The following is a 16,863-nucleotide window of genomic DNA, read 5'->3' as shown; positions in this document are numbered from 1 at the left end:
TCTCTGTTTCACATCTTCCTCAGAGGAGACATTTTCACCCGACACAACAGGAGAAGCCTTAGGTGTGGGCAGTCTCATCAATATGGCTCTGTTGGGTTTCGAGTCACCCAGGACGCACAGTATCAGAGCCCTGGAACTGAAAAACCTAAATGGAAAGCTGCCTTTATCAATTACACCATTCCAAAATGTCTGCTATGACATAAATATGTAGTCCTTTCATTATTTAACTCAGAGGTCAGCTGAACATCTTTAACTCTATCCATACCTCTTTAATAAGGATGATTTTTTTTTTTTTAAAGTAAGATAATAAATTACAGTGAGATTTTAAGATCATCATTAGACTATGTATGCATCAATATATCTTAACTTTAAATTTTTAATGAGCAACAGAGCTCAAACTCTTCTTGTTATAATTATGGTATCTATCTGTCAACATACCTACATATATTCTATTAAAAGAGCTGACAGAAAGTTATTAAGTTACAAATTCAAGATTTTAATTATTCTGTAGCCTTAAACAGATTTTTTAAAGACTATGTTGCAGACCTTTAAAACTAGCTGATACCCTGGAAAGGATGAATCAGGAGACAAGTGTGTGTTTTGTTTTTTTAAACATATTTTAAGAAAATACCAACAGATGCTACTAATAACTATATACATTGGGTTTTCATAACAGCAGGGTTTTTGCCAGGTGAGGAGAAAAGGGGGAACTTGGCAGATGGTATGAACAGGTTGATTTGTTGGACAGGTGTGCCATCACTGGCTCCGCCTCTCACTTCTTGGATAACTTTGCTTGTTTATTTTTGGGGGGCGCCCACTTCAAACACATAGTGTCCACTGTGAAAGAGACGACATACAAGAGAGAGATGATAAACAAAAGACACAAAGTGAATAGGAACCACATGATAAAACTATATCTGTATAATAACACAAACAATGCAGCAGGGATATTTTTACAAGTCTGAAATAGAGAGAGTCTCAGACTGTATTTATAAGCAGCTGATGGGAAAACTCTTCGTGTCAACCTCAGTCATAATTTTGACTGAGATTTTGTCATTTCTGACAGTGTCAATATCTCCCGCATGGTGAAAAAACTATACAAGTGTCAATAAACCAGCAACAAATTTACCAATGCTGCCAATTAAATCTAAATAAAATAACAAATTAACATCAATCAAACAAATTCAGCTGATTTAAAATGACCTTGACAAAGTTTGTTTGTATCTGGTTTCACTTGTTAGTCAGGAGTTACAAATACCATAATAACACAGCGAGAGCAGCTAATTTAGGCTGCTTAAATGGAGTAACTACAAAGCTCGCAGAGGGTGTAACCATCTTGGAGTCATGCATGTGCACGCCCAAGTTGGAGTTATGTTTCTCCCATTCTGCTGACATGGTGTAGATGTAGTGTTTTTTTTTGCTATAAAAAGAACATCATGCTCTAATAACAATTGTGAAAAGCTGAAGTGATTGTGTTTGTGTGTCTGTCCTTTTGTTGTCTAGCGCAAAATAAGGTGTTTTGCCTTGAGCTTCAACTCAACAATATTTTCATTATCTGTATGTATCAACTTTTTTTCAGATAATAAAATAATTGTTGGGTCTATATCTAAAATGTCAGAAAATATTAAATGTGGCTATCAATTTTCAGTTTGTTCAGCCTTAATTACTGGCATTTACCAGCATTATTTCAGGGTTACAATAATTGTAACATAAATAAGTCATTTAACCTTTTTTGACTCTACCTCCTTAAAAAAAATAAGTTTGGGTTTGGTTGTCCATGTTATAATCAGGTCAGTAATTAGGGAATAAAAGAACACAAACTGAAAATATAAAAGGTCTGGGCTTACCTGTGATTGGTGGTTTCTTGTACTGGGCGCTCTTCAGGTGCTCTTCCACCAGTTTGGGCGTCACACAGATAACATGCTGACCTTTCCAGTATTTTACCATATTGAGTGACTGCAGCGTGCTGATGATGTCACTCTGCGTGATGCTGGTCATCTGGCTGGGGAGCAAGAAGAGAGGGCGGAGGATCTGATATGAGCATCAAAAATCAGAGCTTAAGAGATAAAAAAGAATGACCAGGTGTCTGACAGTGATGTGTGTGTGTGTGTGTGTGTCTACCTGAGGTCTTTGATGGACAGCGTTCCTCTGAAGTCTCTCAGGATCTCCAGTAGGACCCAGGACCAGTAACTTCTGTAGCTCAGCTTCCCCAGATCAGACAGAGGCTTCTCTGGAGACCCAACTGCACTCTCCAGCTTAGACAGCTCATAACCTAAACACACAGCAACAAAAACAGAAATGTTAGTACAGAGGAGATGACTCATTTGTGAGTCCTATCCACATCTGCAGCAATCACAGACACATTCCAACAGTGTTTTGCTTAAAATACATGTGGCCAAAATTGTGTTTAAAGAAAGCTGATGTTCCTGAATTTGACTCTGCCCACATCTATATTAGGGTTGGGTCGGTTCTCAGTAATACCAATTCAGTCAGGTACTCCATCTTGGACTGGGTTTTATTTTTTGAGACCGACCGGACCGCATACTCGGGCAGAACGTACGCGGAGCGGACGCCGCAGAGGTCCGCCCGGTAAAAGTGGACGTCCGCAAGCCCTGTGCGCGCAAAGCACGACCGCGCGGACTTTGCTCCGCGCACCAGTGTCACACAAAAGAGTGTACGGCGTGTATTTTTCACATCGCAGGGATTTTTCACGGACAGTTTCACGTAGTCCACTCCACTTCAAGTAAGCCCGAGTCTGTGAGCACGTGTCTGCCTCTTCACCAAGCGCACAGCAAGCAGGAGAGAGAGGGGGGTGGGGCGGAGACTGAGCTAGGAGGTGCGAGTGCGCATGCGCCTCTACTGTAGCCTGGAGTTTGCTTAATAGTGACGGGGAGTCGATAATGGCGGACAATTTAGTCTCGACGAAATCAAGGAATGCGCCACTATGGCAACACTTTGGCTTTGAGCCAGACGAAGGAGGCAACCCTTGTTTGCACTGATTGAGTAAGCTGCAAAATTTATTTGTAAGGAATAAAAGAAACAACTTGTTACTGTCACTCTGTTGTCCTAATGTCGTTTTTTTATTTTAAATGAGTCAATTGCACCCCCAAGTGGCGAAAATCTGGTATTACCGACTTGATGCGTTTTTTTTGGTTTTTTTTTACAAAAACCGGACCCTTTTTTTCCCCCCTCATATCGACCCAACCCTAATCTATATTCATACTAAAACTGCTCAGTCATTCACAGGAATCAAACCGACAACTAATGTTGATTAGCAGTCAGTTTGCATCTGATCATCGCCTTAAAATGACCACCTTATTTGACAAATATCTGAAGATTGCACTTTTAGAAATATTCTCACTTACTAAAAGCTATGAGGAACTTTCCGTAGCCTCTGCGTTGGTAAGGCGGCAGTGTGAGAATACATGCCACATTGTTCCCATCTGGAGACTCTTTCTCCTGAAAAGCAAAGGCAAAATGCAGAAATTAAGACAGTTGTTAATGACTCCAGTTTGAGGTGTGATTCTGTTAAAGTCAAACATTTCTGCATGTTTACGTTTTAACAGTTTCAAGGTTTAGAGATAATACTACATCAGTGAGCTTCTTACAAATGTAAAATGTGATGATTAATGTACAAATGGAATTAAAGGAACCCTGAAGAGTTTTTAAACTGCTACACTCGCTGATCAACAGATGGTTGGGGCAATATGCCAGGAAATACTGTACATGGATGAAAACAACAGATCAGCTTTACAAATGTTGTATGAGGAAAGAAATGTATTAAACATGATACTCATGCCACAAGGACATACATTACATTACGTTCTGATAAAAAAAAAAAACACTTGTTAACTGCAAAGGGTGACAGATGTATATAAAGGTAAATATTTTTTAGTCAACTTGAGTCAAAAACATTAGAAACAGGCCTTACTTTGGAGAAGTAGCCAACGATGTGTGCTCCCTGTTTGTTGACTTCAGTGAGGATATAGAAGATAAAGGGCTCCACATCAAAATAAAGTGTCTTGTGGTCGAGAAATAGTTTTGCTAGAAGACAAAGATTTTGACAGTAGATCTGCAAACAGAGACCAACAATGAAAAACAATGATGAAGAACATCATCACAAAAAATTCTCTCTTACAGAATCCACACAGTTTCTTTAAGTCAAATGGAAGTCCACTTTTATTTCCACTAAAAACACAGAGTAGGACACAGATACCAGAAGCAGACAAATCCATATTATTTAGCATTAGGGCCCTGACACACCAAGCCAACTGTCAGCCATTGTCCCATGTCGACCCTTGTTGGCTTTTTTGCGCCTGATTCAGCATGTAGAATCAGTGTCAGCCTAAGGCTGTGTAATAAATCGTCTTGTGATCGCGATTACGATTTTGAGGTCAAACCATTTCAAAATTAATGAAATTGGGGGTAAATGATTTTTGGTCAGGGTCAGAAGTCGTGCATGTGCAATACCTCCTCCTCCTCTCCTCTATTAACTCCACGAGCCAGTCAAGTAGGTGAACTACGAATAATGCGAGGGGCAGGTGATCGCGAAGATTTCAAAAACAGTGTGCAGAAGATGGCAGAGGGAGAGCAAGAGGTTGGTCTGTGTATGTGTGTGTGCACGCACGTGTCTGTTTGTGTGTGTGTGTGTGTGCGTGCACGTGTCTGTTTGTGTGCACATTGAGGCCGAACTCCACCGTCCGCGGTACAGAGAGCAAAAGAGAATTGTGAACGCACGACCATGTAGAGACAGAAATGACATGCCGTTGTGTAAACAATATCAGTCATCATGTGGTCCGCATAATCATTTGCATAATCGTGATTTCAATTTTGACCAAAATAATTGTGATCATGATTTTTTCCATAATCGAGCAGCCCTATGTCAGAGACAGCAGAACTCACCGGTGAATAGAATCATTGACTGACAGAAACGAAAGTGAGGATAGCAGACAAACAGCTGAAGTCAAGAGGGACTGACACTAAAACAAACTTGTTACATAGAATAAGATTATTTTTCTTTAGCCATTGAGCTCTTTAACAGTAACATTTCATGATGATTTATGTCATTGTTCACTGGCACACGGTACATATGCTTTGTTCTTTCAACTCTGCAAAACGTGCTAACTGGCTAAATAGCGTTATGGCGGTCTTACGGTTTCCCTTTTTGAATGACAATTACAGTCTAGTGCCATCTGCTGGTGTGGAGAGTCATTGCCTTTCACACAGGTGCAGAAAGTATGTGCTGGTTGGCTGTCTGCTGTAGTCTTTGCAATGTGTTTATATGCAACTTTTTTGCCAAGGCACAGGTGATGTGAGGCAATGCAACAGCCTGCTTTTGTCATCGCTCGTTCTTTGATGTTGGTTTGGTGTTTCTTGGCCTTTTAACAGCTTCCATCTTCGGGTGTGGCAAAGACTTTCCAGGTGTACTCACCTTGTGGTCCCGCCCATCCACTTCATATACTGATATGTTGCTTCTTCTGTAGATTTCTTTGCCTGGAGGCTGCTTCCACTGACAGTGGGACTAAGGAGACAAAAGTCCAAAAGGTCAAACCTCTTGTATTCAGGTGGCACACGATGTACAAACATCACAAACTTCCCTACATCCTACACTGAAGTGAAAGCTGCACTCACCAGGTGATGTCTGAAGGTCTTCTCATACTTCATGTATTTAAGGCAGTACTCGCAGATCCACAGCTTGGGTTGCTTGCCATAGTCCTCAGGAAACGGTGAGAAGTACCAGGCATCGATCTCAAAGTTTCCTATCTGAATCTTATCCACATATTTCACTTTGGTGATCTGATGGAGAGACATGTGAGGTGGTGCAGTGACGAAAATGATTAACAAAACATTTAGGAAGTTAAATACATTAGCCACTTTCACCAAATTATTTAGAGGATTCAGCAGGAGTGAAGTGAACATACTTTCATAAACTTTAATAAGAGAAAGCCATAGACACACACAGACACTCCAGCTTACCGCCTCATGCTCTTTCTCCAGGGCAGCTGTTGTTGGGTCCATCTCTGCATACGTCTGCAAAAGAAAACTCCCTTAGATAAATATCAGCCATGTAATACAAAAGAGTGTCACCACACAAACAGCACAAAATAACTACAGGAAATATCTCTACCTTCTGTACATGGTTGATCTCATCATGCTTGCGCTTCTGGTTGCGAGTGATCTTTCTTTCTGGCTGTTCACCCAAATCACCGACACCTCCAATCTCTGTGCTCTTCCTCACTGCATCCTTCACTGTCTTGGTCAGTGCCAGGCGGGCCTTACCCACCCACTCATCTAGGCGCCTGTTGACTGCATGCAAAAAGAATGAAGACAGGGATCATTGTAAAGCAGCAAGTGAGAGAATAGAGAGGGTACAGACAAATCAAGGTATGAGAGTGACAAAAATGAGGGTGGAACGGGAATAATGATGATGTAGAAATAAAGGTTTAATTAAATGCATTGCTTCACCAAGAAGATGTACTCACATCCTACATAGTGAACATAGAACTCCTCTCTGCCCTCCTGTTCATTCAAGCGGGACTGAATAACCTCTGCTGTGTCTGAAAAGAAAAGCAAGAGCCACTCGATAATGAGACTTCTCAACAAGTCATTTATGTTAAGTACAAATGCAAGCTTTATATCTCCTTGATGGGACGTCTCACCAAACTCCATTCAGATTTCTATGACTTGGAATATTTCCTTGCTTATTAGCAAACATGCTTATTGTGATCTTACCGGATAAAATGTGACTGGGTATGTGCTGAGTCATTATTCAATTCGGCAATCTCACAATCCCCCAAACTGTAACGTTATCCTATGTACTCCTATGAAATGTTAACTTCTATAATTGGCTGGCGGGTTGTTTGCACTATTATGGTTTTATCATTCATGCCGAATGTTCCAGAAAGACCAGCTGACCAATCGTAAATCAAAAAAATCCTTCAATGGAGTCTTACCGCCACGGTTTCAAGAGAATCAGTAAGACTTAGCACTACATTTTAATGGAGTCTGGTGTGAATTTCTCTCCAAAAACAAAGGAGAGTGCGCGCAACAAACATTAACAACCTGCTTACTGAAACCGGGGTGAAACATCCTGACCAGATCACTTACGCCATGTCTTGTCGGCTCGTTGACATAAATACGTCTCCCCGATTTCGACCGACACCTCCTGCTCCCTGCCGCTGCAGAACACTCCGCCTCCGTCCGGGGTGTGCTGACTACTAGAGCCCCCGGCTTCTCTCACACGGCCAACGGCCTCCGCCTCGTCCTCTTCCCCGCCACTGCCGTTTGAGGAGCACGCCGCCGGGATATTACTGTCCAATTCCCCCCGCTCACTTTCCATGTGACTAGAGTCCATGTCTACATCCATTCTAAGCTCAGAGTCCTTGTTGTTGTTGTAGCTTTTGTGAAAGTCGCTCCCGCCAGTCATAACCCCAGTCGTTTCAAAAACAACAACACGCCTCTGCGATCCTGCGCAGATTATTTAGAGGGGCTGGTCTTCAACAGGAAAAAAAAAAACTGCCAAGATGGCGTCGGTGGGACGTAGGTTCCGCCTCTCTTCCTCCCAGCATGCTTCAACAACTACATCTCCCATAAGTCTGAGCTCTACAATATTTGTACATTTATTTACATTTTTGCCATATGTAATCCTGCAATAACCTTTCAAATAGTCATTTTCAGTAAATATTAAGTATGAATTTATTTTTCTAAAATGACCTGCAAGTTGCTTTTTAATAAATGAGGTGCTCAACTTTGACTGCCCATTAGGCTAACTGAGGAGGAAAATTTAAATAATAGATAAATAGTAAATACATTTAAATAATCTAAATTTCCAGCTGTGGTTTCCTCCACTTTGATTGTGTATGTTTTGGTAAGAAATTAGTTTGTTGGTACTTGAATGAAAATAAATGTCACAACAGACACTGAAATAATAAAGATTTAAAACTGTATTTTAACTCAACATCCATCTCAAAGATGGGAAAGACTATGTATTAATGCTGGTGCCACCTTCAACCCTCTGTAACTACTTTTTATACTATGCTTCATGTGGTATATTCACTATTGTTAAGTATTAAACAATTTGTAATGTATCAAACCTCCACCAGATTTTCAAAGCACATGATTGCTTGTCTGTATCTGTTATGCATGACCAAAAATTACTTGAAACTTGGATAAAAGCACTATTTTTGTGTGCCAGACTTACAGTACTCAGGGCAAAATTGTCCTTTTCAGACCAATAACTAAAGTCTTATCGGGCTGGGGAGTTTATCCAATTCAGCCCCACTGACTGTAGGTCTATAGCATGTCTCTTTTGGCCCTTTACCTCTTCTCCTATGGAGGAAAAATTATTCAGATCATTTACCAGAGAACTAGTAGCAATGCCACAGTGTAACATGCAAGTTCTTATGTAAAAGTATTGTAGAAGTATTATAGTTTTTATCATTTACTTTAATTCGGCAATAACAGTAAAAGTATGACCTCAGTCTGTCTGGAGTATTTCTCTGCTAATATTTCCTGCACAATTTCAGTTGCTTCACATAACAGCATAATCAAAGCTGCAGCAGTTAGTGTAACTGAATTTAATTAACCTTCTTTATAGAAAACTACAGGAAATACAGACACTCTGCAACGCACTGACATCCAGAGGAAATTTAATTTGTAGTTCTTCCAAGTCATATTGCACCACAACAAAAAGCAACAACCATCTGTATCCGATATTAGTGTGCATTAAAGTGCATACCAGAGACCAGAATAACGGCAATGTACAGGAGGAAAGGATACTACAGTGAATGTCGTTTCTGGTGCAGGGCTTTAATCTATGCAAACGGATAATGGAGGCACACATACATTTGTTCATTGGCCCTCCTGTTGCCCTTTGTCATAGCACCTCCTCTCTTCCCCTCTCTCGCTCCACCACTTTGTGCTGAAAGCCCCTGCCATGACCCCGGCGGGGGCCCCCTCCTCTGCTGTACAGGTTATTGGGCCCTCCTCCCCTGCTTCTGGAAGCTCGCCCATCCCAGTGGTAGCGTGCGGGCCCAAGGGCTCCGTTGTCCGGGACAGATCGGTGAGGACCCCTTCTCCTTCCATGGTGACCACGACCGCCTCCAGAGTCTGCAGCATCTTTTGGGCATTCAGTTTCCAAGGCTGCCTGGCACATTGGCTGATCATCTGGAGACACTAAGGTCTCTTGTTGCTCTGCGTGGACACCCCTGCCTGTTTTAGACTGACATAATTCTGCATTTACTTGCACTTGTTGGCCATGGTTACCCTGAGCTTTGGCTTTTATTGGTCTTTCAGTGCAGTCTGAGGACAGAGACAGTTTATCCAGGTCCTCTGTGATGGGGGCAGCTCTCCGGTGTTGTGGTTTGGACCTGCCTCCTCTCCTTGGCCCCCTCATCTGGTTCTGACGCTTCTGGCCTTGACCGCCTCTGCAGTGGGACAGTCCAGGAACAAACTGGTCTGCTCTGACACCAGTTTCATAAGAGGAAACATTAGACGCAGAGGGTACCGGGGGACCAGTAGAGACATCTGCGTCCAGGTTTCCATTTTCAGCAGCAGATGGAGTCTGTGGGAGTTGACATGTATCACTATAAGTGTTTTGTACAACATTATATAGGAACAGTGCTGATAACACAGCGTTGGAGTTGGATGATGGTGGATTTTTGACACATTAGATAGGTGATGATAGCTAGGTAAGCAGTTGGCACTTCCTTTCAGCTTTTTCTTCCAGCACAGAGATGAAAACGATATTTATCTTCTTATGTGACTCTGGGTTTGACAGCAAACAGGAGGATTTCCAAAAAGATTAATTTTCCCCAAGTAAGTAGCGTGAAGTTTTTACATTTAAAATGCAGCTAAATACATGTAATTTTTTAAAAAGATGTATTATTTTGTAGAATGAACAGGGTTCCAGTCTGGACTATATTGATTCAATATTGCTGCAAACAGAAATGTATAACACAAATGTACTCAAATGGCCACTGATCAAGTTGGCCTGTTTTTTTTCATACAACATATTTCAACTATATACAGTCACTTAAAGAGATAATTTGCTGATTTCCAATCATATCTGTAACACCCATCATCAGACTTAAATTAACGGAAAGGGGCAGTGCTCAGCAGCAACGTTAATAAACAAGACCGACCGACCAGCACACCCTGCAGCATTGAACAACTAAAGCCAACTCTGTCTCAGTCTGTTTCACCACTGTGCAAATGTGAAAGCAATTTTGATTTTACACTGCAGTGAAAGACACCTCACTCTGAGTTTTTGGTACTTAAAACCCAGTTTTTCAGAATGAGAAGTCACTAAGAAGATTTCCTACCTTTTGCTGAGTTCATATTTTTAACACTCTTCACAAAACAAATTTTAGAAATGCATATCTATCAAAGTCAGTGATAAGTAGATGAAAAGACCATTTTATATTTGTTTAAAGGGTTTACTTTAAAATATATGACTGAGGAAATAAATCTACGTTGGGAAGTTAATAACTTATCAATATTAAAACAATTCTAAACATGTGTGTGGCCTTATGACATTGACCCCACATACTCCTGGTATAAAAGGTACAAGATCAGAAAGGTGAGACATGTAACATGTATCCAAATTTGTCAGTGTGTCAGACAATATCAAAAGACAGAATCACAGACAACCCAAATTTACTTGCATATACCTCTGCAGTGATGCATTCAGTTACTTATACAGATGTCATGTATGGTTTGTGGCACCTAAATGCATCTATATGCAGCCATATATTTCTAATTTATTCGTACCTCGTTGGTATGGATGAAAAAACGATTTGATTCCACCTCCGGGTCAATGATCCCACCTTTAGACCTCTGTCTTTCCAAAAGCTTCTGGAGTTCACACCACTTCTGTTGAAAAGTTGAGCCGATCGCTGCTTCGTCCATCTGAGCAAAAGAAAACACAAAGCCTTTGGATGTTTAGTCTTGACCTTGGAAACGGCATCTTAAGAACCTTGTTGTAAGATTATAAAAGATGGTGTCACCTCAGGCAGCTGGGGGGCAGGGGAGGACAGAAGCTGGTCCAAACTATAGCTTAGAGGCTCTCTACACACCGGACACACCACAGTCAGCTCCTGTGAGAGGAGTCAGTGATTAAATAGCTTATAAAGAAAGACACAAAAAGATTTCTTTGACCAGAACTCTTCAGCTGACCTGATAATCTGTTCTCTCTCTAGTCTTGTCCTCCTCTAACTCCTTCTCCCTCTGGCGGAGCTCCATCTCAGAGTGGCTGGCATAACGACCGAGACAGTGTGAGTGGAAGTAGTGATAGCAGTTAGTCTTGGAGAACGTCTCTCCCTCCTGAGGACACACAGAACACAGATGCATGAATAGGTTTGCTAAGATTTTTAGCAGAAGCAAATTTCAGAAACATTTCTCGAAACATCTGCAGAATACAGTCCTGTATTCATTTTTTTGCCCACTTGAGGGAGGAGCTGTAAACACAACACTGACATATGATCACATTATAAATTAATCATATTTTTATTTTGTCATGTGTACCTTAAAGCCATAGAGACAAATGACACAGTTTCCATGAGGAATATTGCTCTCAGTCAGGATTTCTTTAGCTTTCTGGGAGAGAAAAAACAGAGGAAAAGTTAGAAAAATTACTTCAGCAGTACTGCTCATCATTACTTTATTTGTATTTATTCAAAAGATAATCATCCACTGGAATCATAAATTCCCTCAAATGTTATGTTAAGAAAAGCTCTAAATATAGTGACCTCAATGAGCTGATACAACACAGGTGAACCCAGACAGGACTGAGCCTCCAACTGAAGACACTTTTGGACACTAAGAGAAAGGGGTGCACATGATTACAAGATTTTACACTCAGTATTAAACATTTCCTGAGCAGAAAGAACTAATAATGATCTAATCAGTCCACAGCTTCAGTTTATTACCTGCTGATCTTGTCATCAGAAAGCCCCCGTGGGTTATGAATGGAGATGGCTGGAGAGGACGAGGGATACTAAGCACACCAAACAGGAAGGAGAGAGTCAAACTTGTGTTCATTAGTATTTCCTGATCAAGTGAGCTGAGCTTTAAATGATTTCTCTGGTGATAGTTTACATTTTCTGTCATTGACTATAAATGACATGAAAAAACCAAAACCAATATCTTCTGATATGTATTATCTGTGTATCAAAGCTTTTGTCTTCTTCTTCTGTGCCATAGAGCTCCATTCTTGTCCAAAACTTATTAAAAACAAATGGATGAGTCACACTGTGGTGCCAGGTGATGTGTTCTTTCATTACTATGAACACACCCACCCACCCACCCACCCACACACACACACACACACACACACACACACACACACACACACTAGTTTAATTTGACTTAAACAAACACACATCATTTTGCGGCCCAAAATATTCACTAAAGCACCAAATGTAGATTAATCCTCCACTTACAATACAACAAATGCACTATTTCTTCCTGTTAGATAGAAACTACAGTGACCAGCTGTTTTAGGAAATTACTGAGCCTTTAAAAAATAAAAAATAAAAAAATGAAACTACATATTTCTGAGGTATCTTTTTAAAGATTTACATCTTCAATAGTAAACAAAGAGGCTTGAAGCTCAAAGCCACAGACAGGAAGTCAGAAAGTATTTAAAGACAGATAAATATAATATTGGTTGTGGTGTTTTTAATGGGATTTAGAATTTAGCAGTTCTGTCCTTAACAATAGAATATATATAAATAAACTACAGCACTCGGAGAGCGCAGACCTCCACCAGGCAGCTCTGATTTCCCGCCATTTTATTATTTTATCCACTTCACTTGAACCGATCAACACCAAAATTGTATTATCTGTTCCTGGTGCCATTATCAACCTTTCCTGAAAATTTCATCAAAATCCGCTCAGAACTTTTTGAGTTATTTTACAGACAAACAAACAAACGCCTGGCAAAAACATAACCTCCTTGGCGGAGGTAATTATCACCAAGTCATGGAGAGAAAATGTTGGCGGTGTATCAATAAAACATAACACTGACACTGAAATACTGAAACCCAAATAGAGCTCAACAGCGACAAACCATATTTGAACAGCTCTAGTTCTGTGAATTTCCCATTCATTCACTCCACCTTTAGTAAAGAGTTTTATGCCTGGAACCAAGCCACCAATTACCTTAAGAGTGATATAACTACCCAACCCATAAACCACTGCAGAGTTGTGGCTTCCACAGGAGCATATACCACTACTTCAAAAATCATGGTAACTCTACTTTGGATGGTTGTGACATTACAGCTAATAATCAAATACTCGATTCAGAGTATGAATGGGATTTTCACTTACGGAAACTCACTGCTGAGCTCTACAAGGAGCAGGATAAGATAATGGAGAGCGTACTTGCTGATCAAGGGTCAAAGTCAGGGTGAGACGCACAAACTGGGAGACAGAGTCCTCCGCTGTGGATGGGTACAGGACCAGGCTCACGTCCCAGCCCCTGGAGAACATAACAGAACAGCAGCTTAAACAAAACAGACAAAAATCTGGAGCCAAAGGAGACAGGGAAAGTGTTAAAACTCAGAGCTGAAGTGTCATCAGATATCAGCCAGGCTGATGCAACAACACAGCATCACAAGGCCCAACAAGCTACAAAAATCATTTTCTCTGTGCAGACACTCTGTGCCCAACTCTATTAAAAAATAGGTGAAAATAATTGTTTCCTTGCTCATTTTAAAAACTCTACATTATAGACAAGATCTTTAATTAACCAAAAGATTAATTTGTTGAAAAGATTTGCCCATTCTCAAAATACAACCTATTTAAATTAAATATGAATTAAATGATCTGGTTCATGATAATCTTTGAGCGTTCTGTACTCATCCATTTACTTGTTGTGGTTCATCAAAAAACATTAGGTCATGTGCTAACGGGTATGTGAATCTGATGAGCACTTTACAGTGTTAAACAGACAAATTATTCAGTGGAGGCTGGTGTGATACTCTCCCTGTTAGATAGCAGAGCTTTGGTTAAGTTTTCAGTGTGAGCTAATTACAGTCTGTCCTCCAGCTCCACTCATCATGACAGCACTCAGAACGGTTTTGGTTTTTCTGTATCATTTTTCGTTTTATCTAGCAGCTGTTTAAATTGAGAAGTAGAGACGACAGAGCTGCTAGCTGTAAGCTGCATTAAGGTCTTGGGAGGGTGTTACACCAAATTCTGTGACCTGAAAATGTAAGGTCCCACCAAAAAAATGGTGCCACCATGGTATTCTGTGCCACTACAGATCAATTAGTTGGATGAAAAAGACCAAAGTGTGGAGTAGATGTTAACAGGTGAAGTGCTACTGCTCTGCAGACACACCTAAACTCATTAAACTTTGTGCTCCCACAGTTCTGCACACAATGTGTGACCCTCTCTCTCTCTGTATATATATATATATATGTGTATATATATATATATATATATATATATATATATATATATATATATATATATATATATATATGTATATATATATATATACTGTCACAGTTTTAGGTTAATACTATTTGGGTCACAAAATCTGGTGTAACACCAGGACAGCTTTGTTGTATGAGGTTTCCACATCAAATAGTGTTACCATGATATGCAGATGTGGTTATCTTTGCAGGGGCTGGGTTATGGTTAGGGCAAAGGTTTGGGTCTTAGGAAAGAACACAAAAATCTGGGGCATCGATACAGGTCCAAACACTGATAAAGTGTCTTTATTACAGAGCTTCCCCACTTGTATAAGTCCTCGCCCCTACCCTGGACCAGGGGTGGGAGAAGTGTCCAGATCCTTTATTCAAGTTAAAGTACTAGTACCACACAATGAAAATATGCCACTACAAATAAAGCCCTGCATTCAAACCATAACTTGAGTAAAGGTATGTAAGTATTATCAGCAAAATGCATCAAATGTACTTGAGGTAAAAGTATTGTGCGGTAAAATGTTTCTTGTCAGTGTTTTAGTAATAAAGTTGATATTTTCACTGCTGTAGGTGTAAGGTTGTCGTCATTTGAGCTCCTTTATGTACTGTTGGTAGTTTGAGTTACTGCAATGCATCATATTCTATAAAATCATCAGGTACCAGTCGCGTGGTTGTCCTGTGAGGACCACATATCGTTAAGAAGTCAACTTTTCATGGTGTCAGAGATACAGCCCTGTTTTCAGCTTTGTGACGATGCATTTTCCAGCTGATCTAAGAGGTTTTAGTAGGAGAATTTTCTCAGCACATAAATAAACAGTTTATCAGAAACATTCAACATCAATACATCTGGAGATACATGTCTTTCAGTGGACAGGAAAGGGGATGAAGAACTATAATCTAAATGTTTAAACGCAGTACCTGAATTAATGTGCTTAGTTACATTTCACCACTGCTCTGAACTGTAAAGCATTAATTAATCATAACTTATAATCAAAGCGAGTAAAGCAAATTGATGTGCATTCAGCTGTCTCACCCGTCTTCTTTCCTGTTAACCTGCAGTTCATCCAGGTAGATCGACTCCAGCACCTCAATTTCAGACAGCACACTGCGGAGAAATAAATATATTTGATTTTTCCTGCTGCCTTTACAGGTTAACGTTCACACAAATCAAGCTAGCGTTAGCGTGTTAGCTCACACACTATTGCTAGTGAACATTAGCAACAGCAGACCGTCTGCATTTCATCAGATTTTACTCAGAGCACAATGACCGTCACTGACCATATTGGTTGTTGAACATATAAAATGGTTCTCAGAAGGGTGTTTGAGGTTTAAATGAGAAAAATCATGCTGTCAACAAACTCACTCGCACTCCGCTGCCATGATGATGTTTTCTGAGTGAGCCGCTGTTGAGCTAGTTAGCTGCTGCAAACAACTGATGTACGACGCGGAGCTTTCAAAACAAAAGTGTCACCGCCATGAAGTATCGTTAGTGATTCAACACACTCGAAATCCAGCAGTGACACCACACACTAAACCTTTATTACGCCTGCTATCAGCATGAGATTCATATTCATGTAGGCTAAGGGAGTGTTTCTGCCGGTGTCTAATTTGAAACTTTTATTTTGAATGTCTTCACCGGAAGTGTCATGTTTCTGACTTGACGTTTGTAGAGTTGCCGGTCATTGAAATCAGAAGGTGTTCATCGCCCTCCAGTGGACACAATGTATAACTGCATCTCCGTTTTTTTGCAATTATTTTTTGAAAGGGGTCGGGTATTAAAACAAAACCATTCCCACACAGGTCAAAGAAACTAATACATTATAGAACAAGGTGTAGCTGTACAACTCTTAGGATACGCTGCTTTCCGGTGGTCACCTACCTGCGCTAATTGTGAAGTTTTATTTTATGGTTTAACCGGAAGTTTTCCCACAGTCTAGCTTGATGCTAGTGACATGCTGTTGTAGTTCCACACGATGGCCACTAGGGGGCAGGAAAAAGTGACTTTAGCTACAGATCTGATATAAAAGATACTGAAACATTACTATATGTTAGTGCAATGCGTACAAATGTTGATGCCCCTGTTTCACGTGTAATATTTAGTTCTACCTGTTAATAAAAAAATGCTTATGCTGATATTAACCTCAGATTTTGACATAGTTGTGCAGTTCCTCACTGTGACCACTGAAGGGCAGTGCCTCGCCATTAATCAATTTGTGGTATATATATTTTTTCCCCCGTTAAAGGGTTTTTTTTGGGGGGAGTTTTTCCTTATCCGCTGTGAGGGTCCAAAGGGATGTCGTATATGGCAAGCCGTTTTAACATTTAATCGCTAGACTGGATATTCATTAGTGATATCTGCAACATAATTTTGCCTAGTCAAAAATCTTATTCAAGATATCTGTAATTAGATTTTGACTAGTCAAAACTCTAA

At 40.3% G+C, this 16,863-nt stretch overlaps 2 protein-coding genes across 2 annotated transcripts; both read right to left on the bottom strand.

The window, feature by feature from the left end:
- Window positions 1–594: 594 nt before the first annotated feature.
- On the bottom strand, window positions 595–7,502 carry kat8 (K(lysine) acetyltransferase 8). Its single transcript, XM_033643968.2, has 11 exons — window positions 7,108–7,502; window positions 6,483–6,557; window positions 6,128–6,306; window positions 5,977–6,030; window positions 5,632–5,796; window positions 5,432–5,521; window positions 3,932–4,072; window positions 3,366–3,459; window positions 2,122–2,272; window positions 1,848–2,002; window positions 595–837 (listed from the first exon to the last, which is right to left on the bottom strand). The coding sequence occupies exons 1-11, from the start codon at window positions 7,424–7,426 to the stop codon at window positions 773–775; spliced, it is 1,488 nt and encodes a 495-aa protein (XP_033499859.1). The 5' UTR covers window positions 7,427–7,502; the 3' UTR covers window positions 595–772.
- A 1,131-nt stretch (window positions 7,503–8,633) lies between these two features.
- rnf25 (ring finger protein 25) lies at window positions 8,634–15,949 on the bottom strand. The gene is made up of 10 exons (XM_033643827.2): window positions 15,796–15,949; window positions 15,466–15,537; window positions 13,384–13,480; window positions 11,928–11,995; window positions 11,748–11,817; window positions 11,524–11,595; window positions 11,176–11,322; window positions 11,007–11,096; window positions 10,771–10,908; window positions 8,634–9,562 (listed from the first exon to the last, which is right to left on the bottom strand). The coding sequence occupies exons 1-10, from the start codon at window positions 15,810–15,812 to the stop codon at window positions 8,876–8,878; spliced, it is 1,458 nt and encodes a 485-aa protein (XP_033499718.2). The 5' UTR covers window positions 15,813–15,949; the 3' UTR covers window positions 8,634–8,875.
- Window positions 15,950–16,863: the final 914 nt, after the last annotated feature.

The sequence above is a fragment of the Epinephelus lanceolatus genome, chromosome 18, assembly GCF_041903045.1.
Source record: "Epinephelus lanceolatus isolate andai-2023 chromosome 18, ASM4190304v1, whole genome shotgun sequence".
Taxonomy (NCBI): domain Eukaryota; kingdom Metazoa; phylum Chordata; class Actinopteri; order Perciformes; family Serranidae; genus Epinephelus; species Epinephelus lanceolatus.
The sequence above is the reverse complement of the archived record's forward strand: the minus strand, read 5'-3'. Positions and strand labels throughout refer to the sequence as shown.

Coding starts and splice junctions, on each gene's coding strand:
- rnf25 (XM_033643827.2), bottom strand. Junction 11,996..13,383: donor CTTTGACCCTTGATCAGCAA/GTACGCTCTCCA, acceptor TGGTGTGCTTAG/TATCCCTCGTCCTCTCCAGC. Junction 11,818..11,927: donor TCTGATGACAAGATCAGCAG/GTAATAAACTGA, acceptor CCTTTCTCTTAG/TGTCCAAAAGTGTCTTCAGT.
- kat8 (XM_033643968.2), bottom strand. CDS start 7,426: ATGACTGGCGGGAGCGACTTTCACAAAAGCTACAACAACAACAAGGAC. Junction 5,797..5,976: donor TGGAGAAAGAGCATGAGGCG/GTAAGCTGGAGT, acceptor TCTCTCCATCAG/ATCACCAAAGTGAAATATGT. Junction 2,273..3,365: donor AAAGTTCCTCATAGCTTTTA/GTAAGTGAGAAT, acceptor CTGTGTGTTTAG/GTTATGAGCTGTCTAAGCTG.